Source organism: Lutjanus erythropterus, chromosome 2, assembly GCF_056507025.1.
Source record: "Lutjanus erythropterus isolate fLutEry1 chromosome 2, fLutEry1.hap2, whole genome shotgun sequence".
Classification (NCBI taxonomy): domain Eukaryota; kingdom Metazoa; phylum Chordata; class Actinopteri; order Lutjaniformes; family Lutjanidae; genus Lutjanus; species Lutjanus erythropterus.
The window spans coordinates 3,819,347-3,831,356 of record NC_139318.1 but is presented as its reverse complement, the minus strand read 5'-3'; the positions used below and the strand labels follow the sequence as shown (position 1 = coordinate 3,831,356).

Below are 12,010 nucleotides of genomic sequence, written 5' to 3'. Positions count from 1 at the left end.
AACATCACTTCTGTAGCTGTATGATTTTGAAAAATCTCAGCCTCAGGTTTACACTTAAAAAAAAATCATGTCAACACAAACATAAACCACTGCACTCACCCTATAGCTTTTTCTTTTTCTTTTGAAAGTTGCAATTAAGTGCTTTGTGTTGCTAATTTCACCCAGTCTCACACCACATTGTATGATGGCTACACCAGTTCACCATGCAAAACATTCACATCGTTTTACAGTAAGGACTCTAAAATAGTGAGATGCTTATACATTTCTGTCCTATTCTTTTCTAAAGACCTGCATCAATGTCACATTACTGTCAGTTTTCTTTCTGTTACAACAATGGTGAGCTGATGTTCCTTTCATTCTCAGTGCGGTATTAGAATGTAGTTTCTGCATTAAAATGCATTTTCATGATGTTTTTAATGAGAAATGTGCCTTTTATTTTCATAACCATCATAATTACAGCAGCAAATTTAAAGGCAGTATTGTGAAAAAAACTCAAATTTAATAGGTTTAAGTATACGATGATAAAATAACCAAAATATAATTTTCTGAAATGACAACATGACTAGAACACATGTAAAGATGTTTGTCATCAAAATGATCATATACATCCACTCAATGAAGATTATGAAAAGAAAAGGCACATCCCTCACTTTAATCTTAAAATATTGCATTTCCCACTGAGAGTGACAGGACACTGATGCAGACCTATAGAAAAAAAGAGGATAGAAAAAAATGTAAGCATTTCACTATTTATATTTTTAAAAATTAATACATGGTGGACCAATGTAGGATTCACTGAGTTGTAGACGTATTTGACTTCAAAGCTGAACAACTGATATAGATTCTGCCACACTGCATACACGGGTCTGAAGAGTTGTTCCCATACCATCACCAGTATTATAAATACCTCCAGTATTGTCTAAAATGCTGGATCAGGTATTGATCACTACTTCCCAGCAGCGTCTCATACACTATTTTTTTCACCTGAGCCAGGCCATACAACAACAACAGCAATCATATTATATACATACAGGGTTAGTCGTATGCAACACTTAAAAGTATTAATTTTATGTGTTAAGTTCAAGTATCAGAATTGATATCAGGAAGGAAAAATGGTATTAGAACATCTCTAATCTAAACTCTGGGTTATATATGAAAATACTTGCCTGGCTCACCTACATGTATGTTATTTGCCTCATTGGGCCCTATTGGCAGCTTTAAGAAATTCTAATTCCTTTATTTTCATAGTTAACCAGCAACTTTACTCACAGAAAACAAAGCAAAATCACCTGTCACTCCACTCACTGAACAACTGGAATAAAGCAGCTATTACAAAGCTGATTATAACTACATCCTTTGATGGTATAAGTGCCCCTGTGCTGCTGTGTCCTGTTCCCATGTTGTGGCACTTTGTTATATATGTCTTCCTCTGCTCACATCTGTAGAAAGTCTTCGGATGGTCTGATTTGACATACAGTCCATCGGCTCTGTGTGAGCAGAAGCGGCTGACAGGATACACCACAGTGATGTTCTGGAAGCAGCTGCTGGCTGGTCCTGCCGTGGCGGACGGATCCTGCGTGGGCTGCGTGCCTTCAGAGGGAGAGGAGGTTGTGGAAGGCGGCACAGCGGGGGTTGTTTCCTGTGTTGACCAGACTGTGGAAAAAATATTGAACAGCACTGAAATGAATCTTACAATTATTCTGAACACCGAAGAATGTATTTTGAAGGAGAACCCCACAAATTTAATGCACAAGGTTCAGTAGAGCCAGCAAAAATGCAGTACATGGACATTTTAAATTAGATTTTGAACTGAGTACATTGTCTCTCAAGAGTGTCTGTGTGTCCATGAAGTGAATGAATGACTGTCCCTGGAGTACAGACAGTCTGTTTCATTGCAGCCTCACCTTCACTGAGTTTCTGTTTCAGATGTGATATCAGCGGATATTTGCCCCGTCCACAGAACTGTCCAGAGAAGTCGTCCATATCCAGAGTCCACACAGCAGCTCCTCCCAGCCGTCTGCTCCTCACATAGTCCACCTGTCGGACAGTCAGAGGGGACACTATACAACTTATGTGTAGAGAAACAGATTGAAATATCTCCTTTTCTCTTCACCAAATTCACACGCTGTACCTTGGCATCAAAGCTCCTCTGGTTATCAAAGCCGACCCACTGACTGCTTTTGACAGCGTAGGGAACCTTCTGACCATCCAACCAGTGAACTGAGGTGCCTTTCAGGAAGGAGCACGTCTGGTGAAGAAACATCAGAGCCTCTGTCAGCATGATGAAGCTGGAGCAGAACCAGCAGCAGCAGCAGTGGCTGTACTGTAGCAGAGGTTGTAATAGTATCAGCAGTATTTGTATAGCTGCAGTACAACAGTTTCAGTGGTAGTTATTAAACCATGAGGGACATGTTCTAACTGTGTGGATACATTAGACGGACCCTCCAGGATTTCACAGGCTTTTTTGAGGATTGTTGTGGCTTAAATTGCCTGATTTCATGGCAGCTTTTCTAAAAAACTGCGATGCACCCGGTGATGTTTTTAGGTGTTTTTTGCAATGAAGTTGCACGAGCATACAAAAATTGCAAAAACAAAGTCGAAAATTTTGTTCCAGTGAGAATAAAACCACAGTTTGTTTTGCATCTTCCAAGTAACCTTACCAAAAAGGCTTGAGATTCTGAAAATTCTGACAAAATCTGCTTAATTTGTAAATGAAGTGTGCTTGGAGGAATTACACAAAGAAATAAAATCTTTTTGGAGCTCGAACTCATGTAAACACAAAACATAAAATCTATAACATATATATACATGCACAGAGCATTGATAAATGTCAATAGCAATAACAATGTCCAAACCATTGAGTCAATTAATTGAAACATGCATGCAGGGGGACAGCTATGATTGGTCAAACCGCAGGAAGCTACCATGATTGGTCACATTTGCGAAAAAGTTGCATGGACTGGGAAAAATTGCACAATTCACAGACTGGTTGAATTTGCATTAATTGTTGCAATCTTCCTCGAGGGACTGATTAGAAACACCCTTGGGCCCGCAGAGACGTCATAATATAATAACCTAGACGAGGTCACATAATAGAGTGCAGATCTCCACCAAGCAACAGATGGTGAAGCACCTGCTGCAATACCACCACAACTGCCAGATGTGGAAATATGTCTGTTTTATTGTTAGTCTCCATGCTTGTTTTAGATTGTTATATCTTGTGTTTTATCCTTTAAAAACCTAACTAGGGACTGCAATGACTGTAAATTAGCTATGGTTAGAATCCTATTTACTTAAATGTAACAATGCCCACTTGCATCTTCTCTGTTAAATAAATAAATAAATAAATGAGATGATAAGTCACCAAACAACCAAATGGCTTTAGAACAACATAATAGATGTAGAAATCTGCATTTTTGGAGGATCTTGTAAAAACTGACATTGTAAATAATGTAGACTTGATGTAGCCTGTTCACAGCTCAAAACCTGCTCATCCCAGTGGAAGCTGTGTCTATTCAGGAGGTTCATGTTTTGGCATAGAGCTGATGAGATCACCCTCAGTAACTGAGTTTAATTCCAATAAGTAAACACCATCATATTCAATTTCTCATGTTTAGAACAAACATCAGAATTATGCAAGTTAAAGCTGATTTTGTGGGGAAGTCTGCATTACTCAGTGCACATTGTGTAGTATTTGCTTACTTGTGGATCTTGACCTCACCAATATGGCAACTGTGCAGGATGCATACAGCAGCGGCCAGTGAGGAAGGAGGTGGATGATAACAAAGTGGATCATCATAACATATGAGCTATGGAATTAATCTGCAGATGCTCTGGTTTAAGATGAAACAAAACTTTACTATGGATGTCAGTTTTTGAGCCACAACGAAAGCCAAAATGTGGCCCGTAACAGACTAGATACTGGATACTCAGAAGACTGAGGAGTCCGTACAAACCAGAGGAGTCAATAAAATAAGTTTTTTCAAGATTATTTTTAAAAAATTCAAAAACCTGATAAAAGATTTTTCTGATAATTATCACAACTTGAATGACATCACTGACGGGTTTCTGAATTATGGGATGTTAGACTGGATTTGTGTTACTGTTACTGTAACTGCAGATATAAAAGTAGAACTGAGACAATCACACTTGTGAAAAAAAAAAAAAATAATTTGTATATCAAGCTCTATTAAGCTCATTTCACCACAGTCCTAGTCTGGGAAAAGAAAGTTTGTGTGACTCAGACAGTATAAATGGTGGTGTCAGAAATAGCAGAATATCTGTGATCAGTGTTGTGTGCTTCTGTAGACTTCTCTGTCAATGTAAATGTGTTCTTGTTACCTCATAGTAGGACCAGACACCGATCTGCTGTGTGTAGGGCCCAGGGCTGGCAGGGCCGCTGACCGGGGCTCCCAGGCCTGAGGCTGTGGTGGAGAGTGTGAAGGAACGAGCATGAGTGGGAAAACCCAGCAACAACTTCCTTGGTGGGGCTCCTCGATGTATCCAGTACTGCATCACATGATCCTGACAGGAGAGAAAACAGTCACAAACCAGCAGACAAGACAGCAGAGACAAGACACTGACATATCATCAGCTATTAAGCTGTTACGGTAACGCTAAACTTTTCAACAAGCTGTTACTTATTTGCACACCCAGCAGTTACAGAGCCACATTACCATCATCTGGAGTTCTGTTTCTGGCCACCTGATAGATATATGTTCAGCATTCACTCTCTTTTAGCTCTGTTTTTGGTCTCCACCAAATGCTGAGGAGAATATCTGACTCTCCAGCAACTAAATGCTCCACTATGTTCACCAGCAAGAAGGGGTACTGTGTATTTATCAGAGCTGCAAATGATGCTTTGACAGTAATGAGAGTGAACCAAACAAGTAAAGTTGTGGGCTGGACAGCTAAGCAATGAGCTGAGACTCATTATTAAGCTCAGAAAAGACAAAAAGAACAGCATATTCAGGTGATACAATACACTGCCCGGCCAAAAAAAGGTCACCAAATCAAATATATAAGATCCTTCCACTGGATAATTATTGCAGTGATTAATATGTTTCAGCTGGTAACAAGTTATTGAACCCTAACTGATGCAGTGAGCAGCTTCTCATTTCTTCAACAACCATGTCAGAAGACATATCCTGTGGTCGTGGAAAAGATGTTCCTCTGTTTCAGTAGAGTCAAATTATTGACCTGCATCAAGCAAAGAAAACAACTAAGGAGATTGATGAAACATCTAAAACTAGAACTGTCTAACACATTAAAACCTGGAAGGATAGTGGAGAACCATCATCTTCAAGGAAGAAATGTGGTCAGAAAAAAAAATCACTTAAATGTTTGGTGAAATCAAATCTTAAAAAAATCAACAGCAGAACTCATGGGTATGTTTAATAGTTAAAATAAGAGCATTTCAATGGAATTGTAATGGGAAAAGGTCATGTGGTCTGATGAGTCCAGATTTACCCTGTTCCAGAGTGATGGGGGGCATCAGGGTAAGAAGAGAAGTGGATGAAGTGATGCTCCCATCATGCCTAGTGCCTACTGTACAAGCCTGTGGGGGCAGTGTTGTGATCTGGGGTTGCTTCAGTTGTTCAGGTCGAGGTTCAGAAACGTTATGTGTCCAAAAAATGAGGTCAGCTCACTACCTGAATATACTGAATGAACAGGTTTTGACACACATGGGCAGGCAGTATATATTCCATTTCTGTCAACTCTGCCACTGTATCTTACATACTGGACCTGTAATATACATGAAAGGAAGTACAAAAAACAGATAATTACTATGTTAGCATGGTTTTCATTGTAGAGTGAGCTGTGGTGGGCTGTTACTCCATCTTGACCAACATGGAGGTCAAAAGTCTTAACACTGATGAAGTCCAAGTACCTAAATACACACAAACACACACAAAATCACAACCAGAAGACCGGTATAAGTGGCATTTCAGCATTATGTGATCATGTAATGAATGAATCAAGCAATTCAAACTGTAGCTGACAGAAGTGTAAGTCTTACTTTGACACCTCAGAGACTTCATATCCTGTATCAATAACATGTGTTTGTGCAGCCACGGCTGCAGAGAGCGTCAGCTGTGTGTTACTTCCTCCTTCACTCTCAGCTGCGTACGCCTCTGACAGCTCCTGAAATCAATAGAAACCCATTTACACTTCAGTCAGTAGTCCAAAATGTAGCTCAGGAAAACAAATCACATTAACTTTGTATTACTGCAAACCACCTTCAAGTTTCTCCCATCTTCCAGGCAGCTACTGATATCCAGTATCAGTATGATATCAGTGTAAAGGATTAGTTGTAAATGTACTCAAAAACTGCATAAACTAAAATTAGACTATATTTAATTGTCAGTTTTGTCCAATTACTCTGTAAATATAAAACAAATTAACAGAATTAAATTCATTTTAAGATTAGCACCGCCTCTTTCAGAGTCTCATTTCAGTAACTGTGAGATTAAATGACAGAATAATAAAAGAATGACAATCATAACGTTTCATTTATGAAACAGCCACAGGCGGCTGCTGTAACAGTCTACTTTTCCACCGATACAAAGGAGGAAGCGTCTGAAAGTGTCAAAGGATACATTCAATTAGGACAGTGTCCCATAGTGTTGGATGTAAGATGCATATATATTTGAAATCTGAGTCACATAATAAAATCAATGAAATTCTAACCAGAGTTTAGAATTGTTCAGCTCTGTCTGTATCCTAGAAATAATGTTTATACAAAATTTACAACACTAAATACATTATAAGGAAAACTTAATGTTTTAATTTTAATAATTTCTATTAACATAATGAGGAAATTGTATTAATTTATGTACCTGTCAAGTCGCAAAAATGTTGATACTGGACGTATCAGTAAAAATGTCACAGATTTATTTAATTTGTTTTCTGCCAAATAGACGATCCTGCAATACATTATTCAGAATATGCATTATTCAAAAGACAATGGTGGCTTGAGACTTGAGATTTTCTAATGAATAATTATTCGAAATGTTGAGCATTCCCTGACCTTAAAGGGATAGTTCACCCAAAAATGGGAATTCAGTCATCATCTACTCACCCTCATGCTGATTGAAGGGTTTGTTATTTTGTTTCACAGGAAAACAGTGTTGCAGAATCTCCCAAACAATGGGAGTGAATGGTGACCAGTTTTCAAATGTAAAAAAAACAACATAAAATGCCTCCATACTGCTCTTCTGGTGTAATCTAAGTCTGCTAAAGTCCCAACATGCTGTTTGCACACCATCACACCACACACACCCAGTTCAGACAGTGTGCATGTGCACAGGAACGTGTTTCCAAGATAAGGATCTACAGTGAAGATTCAGGTTAAGAACATTGTACAAATAACATTTTTTTAGTCAGCTTGGTATATTGAGGCTTTCGGAGACTCAGATTATACCACACATGAAGTATGGAGGCATTTTATGTTTTTATTCTGTTGCTTGTACAGATTCTGCAACACTGTTTTCCTGTGACACTCCAGCAGTGTGTTGTGGACTAAAAATGCATGAGGGTGAATAGATAATGACTGAATTTTCATGTTTGGGTGGAATTATGTTGTCACCCCAACATACCAATGAAAACAGTTTAGTAATTTCTAGGAGGCAGGATTTGGAACTGTTTCACCATAAATGCATCACGACTTTCTGCATGCTGGTGGCCCTCAGACAGCCTGAGTCCTCCACTGGTCTCCAGTCAGTGTACCTTGCAGAGCAGAGTGAACCTCTGCTTGTCCTCTGGAGGACTTCCACGAGCACCAGGGTACTCCCAGTCCAGATCTAGACCATCAAATCCATGAGTCCTCAGGAATTTGATAGAAGACTGGATGAACGTCTTCCGGTTGGCTGGAGAGGACACCACGATGGAGAACCTGCGGAGGATGATAAGAAAGGTGCTTGTTGTCTAATTTGACAACTTCAAGAACTTGAGTAATTTGAAACTGATATCTTATGACATATAGCCTACAGTCTACTTTCTCAAACTGTGGTACGTGTACTACTGGTGGAACGTGAGCTCCCTCTAGTGGTATGTGGAGTAATGTAAGAAATATATATTTTTTCATTCAGTAAATTAATTTAAAAACATAATACCATCAAAATACTACACTATTTCAAATTAAATTGCATAAAACATGAGCTTGCTGAAATGGGATGTTTTGTCTTTCATGTATTTTTGTTTCAACATCAGCCTGCTAAATAGTCACAATGATACACATAGTGTGTGCAAACATTAACCATGGTTAGCAGTAATTACTAGCTAAAATGAAGCCAAGATAGTAAGCAGAGATAAAATGAAAAGACTAAAAATGATCAGTTCAAAAACACTGCAGTTTTGGTGCCAAACAGGAACTGTTAGGAAGAAGAATGCAAATCAGGAGGAGAATATTTTCAGCAGCTGTGTTGAAAATGAAGTGAGTGACAGTGACCAGAGCACACATGCTAGTGGTCTCTTAAGAAGCCAGAAGTGGTATTTAATATTTTCTGTAAAAAGTTTGAGAAACACTGGCCTATAGTATATATTTAAATGTGACCACTGCAGGGCTGCAGCTAACAACAATGAAAATGATTGATTATTCTCTTCAAATAATCAATTGGTGTAGTCTTTACAGCATCAAAACAAAATAAATGCACATCAGAAGTTCCAAGAGATATTACATTAAATGATTAGTAAATCTGCATAAAAAAAAAACTTAATAATTGAATTAAAGGTAATATTCTGCACTTTAATGTGGATGTCCAGTCAGTGTTGATGGTAAATGTAGTCAAATGAAGCATTAAATTCCTCAGTTGCTGCTATATTGACAGAGAAAGATGAGTCCTGCTTGCAGAGCTGTGCTGGCAGTGCATACATACACCAGCAACCTTCTGACGCACACAGCCATGTTGCTGTGTATCACCACCCTACCTATTACTTTGTTGGCAAACATAAAGGATCAGGTGACAAAAATACTCACCTAGTACGCCCCCCGGAGGTGAAGACTAGAAATCCAAGCTGAAATAGTTTGTAGTTCTTACTTAACAGCGATGTCATCACTTTGACATCACTGGATGCAGGAAGAACAACAGATTTTGCAGCAGGAGAACTCAGCTTTCTCTGTTAATACAGCAACACTGAGGAATTTATTGCTTCAATTGACTACATTAAACATCAACACTGATTGAACATGAAATTTTCCCTTTAAGTATTCATTGATTTTTACAGTTTATTTATTATTTTGTTGATTTATTAAACCGATTTAACGGATAACTGATTTAACAAGCTGTATACAACACTGACATATCTTTACCCTTTAAGCTAATATGACACCCAGTAGTTATGCAGCACTTTAAGTTCTGTAAAGCTGAGGAAGTCCAAAAATCCAAAATACACATTTTTCCTCTGACCTGTAGTGCTGTTTATCCAGCTAAGATAGTTTTGGTGTGAGTTGCAGAGCTTTGGAGATTTCAGCTGTAGAGATGTCTGCCATCTCTCCAGTATAATCGGACTAAATGGCACCCAGCTTGTGGTGCTCAAAGCATCAAAAATACATTTTTGAAAAACTCAACAGCAATGCCTCATGACCTAGTTGCTTGAGATAATCCATTGTGAGCAGTTTCATGTAGGAACTACTTTCTTTAGAGTGGAAAAAAGTAGTTCTGGTATATCTTATTGCAAAGCAGCAACATTAGCATCTAGAGAAACCAGGTCATGATTTTAGGAGAGAGACACTGGCTTTAAGTTTTTCAAATGTTTAAAAAATCAGCCTGAGAAAACAGTCAAACAAAATAGTTCCTCTGCAGCCACTTCAGCTTTCTGTCAGCAGATGGAGGAGTTTCATAAGGAGCTACTCACTGTGATCCGTCATTCTCCTCTCTGACCGACAGTAAAGTCTTCAGCCTGGGGTTTCTGTTCAGGAGAAAATCACATGCTGATTGAACAGACATCTCATTTTCGTACATTGCAAGTATACATTATTTAAACTGTTACCTGCTCTTGAGCTGAGTGAATGATTCATAGAAGCTTTTCTCGTTCCACTCATACTCAGTGATCTCATTGGCATAGTTGATGATGGCGAAGGCGTAAACCAGGTGGGTGCAGAGGAAGGGGTCGATGTTTTCTGGCAGGAATTTCCCCACACCGGTTCTGTACCGCGACCAGTTGGTAAAATAACAAACCAGTTTGGCTGTGGCTGCTGGATCAAGTTAAAAACACAACATTAGCTTTCCACACAGCACCGAGGCTTCATTAAAACATGATCTCCTGTCTGTTCTTAAAATCTGCTGCTCACCAATCTGAGTGAAGAACTGCAGAGCCACTGCAAGGGACACAAGTCACATGTTACTACAGCTGAATCAACTGACATATTTATCAAAAACTAATACAGTAGAATGAAAGAAATACAAGAACAACTGATGGGATTTCTCACCAGTGATGCTTGCTATTCCTGCGTTCATTTTAGCTGTTTGTGCTCTCTTCCCGGTGGGAGTCTCCCATTGTGTAGCAGCTCACACTGAGGGACAGACACAGAAAAATAGATAGTGTGTAACGTCACTCCATCCTTACATCTCATGTTTCTATTACTCACATGCAATGCTGGAAGACGTATTCAGCTTCTTTAACACTATCCTTTGAGTATCCCTTACTTAATCCCTGAAGAATCCTTTATTTAAGGTAGCAGTACCAATACCACACTTACAATTAAATACTTTGTTACAAGTAAAAGTCCTGCATTCAAAATCCTATCAGTTTGACAGAATATCAAATTCTGCAGAACTGACTGGCATAGTTTTAAATGATATTATTACAATGTGAATACTAATACATCAGTGTGTAACAGCGTTTTACTGTTGTAGCTGGTTGAGGTGGAACAGGTTTTAACTACAGTTAGAGGAAGTGGTATGTAATTAAGTACGCTGACTTAAGTACTGTACTTAAGTACAGTTTTGAGGCACTTTAGTATTTCCATTTTATGTCAATTTATACTTAAGTCATTATGGTACTCTTTACTCCACCTCATTTATTTGACATAAGTTACTAGTTATTTTGCAGATTTAGATCATTAATATAAATCTAATAAATTAGGATTTTTTTCTTTCTATTATTATGGGTTAAGTTACCTTTACTAGTATGTAAAAATCCTTCAAATTATAACAAATTATATGTTATGAGCAGCAATATTAAACTAATGCTTGCACATGAATGCATCACTAATTAAAATCTAAAATCAGACAATCAATCAAATTAGTACTGTCACTTGTGGCTCTTTAAATGCATTTTGATGCTAATACTTACTTTTACTTAAGTAACATACTGAAAACAGGATTTTTACTTGTATTTTTACACTGTGGTAGTGCTACTTTTGCTTAAAGGTATAATATACAAAAAAGTTTTAATATCAAATTTTTTTTATGTCAATTTGCTGCACCTGGGACACTCGGGACCAACCCAAAATGTTAGTATTTGACATTGTGGCATCTTTCTGATGCATTTGCAAACAGCTCAGACAAATCCTACTGATTCTACCTTTAAGTGAAGGATTTGAGTACTTCCTCCAGCGCCAACAGGTGGGTAGTTTAGTGGTTCCCAAGCTGGATCACCAGATAAATCTGAGTGGCCACGAGAAGATTAAAGGTAAAGGAAATAAACAAAAGCTCTGGTACACAAATTTGCATAAAATGATAAGATGAACACAACTCACAGGCATCTTAAAATGTGAAAAGGAGTCCCAACTATAGTTTTTTTTTTTTTTTTGGTCAGGGGTCACATGCCAAAAATGTTGGGAACCACTGGTTTAATCTTTATCAGTGTGTTAGTTTGTTATTTTCTGAATCTTTGTCTAAAAAGTAATTACTAACTTGAACTATCAAGTAAATGTAGTGTAATAATACAATAGAATGTACAATATTTCAGAGATTAGATGTATTTGAGTAATACTGGATAAAGAAGCATATAATGGAAATACTCAAATAAAGCACAAGTACCTCAAAAATGCAAATAAGTAATTACT

General features: G+C 38.0%; 1 protein-coding gene across 1 annotated transcript; it reads right to left on the bottom strand.

The window, feature by feature from the left end:
* Positions 1–783: 783 nt before the first annotated feature.
* LOC146331032 (chitinase-3-like protein 1) lies at positions 784–10,457 on the bottom strand. The gene is made up of 12 exons (XM_084742788.1): positions 10,430–10,457; positions 10,292–10,318; positions 9,991–10,195; positions 9,856–9,909; positions 9,634–9,636; positions 7,729–7,894; positions 6,020–6,144; positions 5,788–5,890; positions 4,342–4,524; positions 2,132–2,248; positions 1,905–2,037; positions 784–1,653 (listed from the first exon to the last, which is right to left on the bottom strand). The coding sequence occupies exons 1-12, from the start codon at positions 10,455–10,457 to the stop codon at positions 1,286–1,288; spliced, it is 1,512 nt and encodes a 503-aa protein (XP_084598914.1). The 3' UTR covers positions 784–1,285.
* Between the last annotated feature and the right edge of the window lie 1,553 nt (positions 10,458–12,010).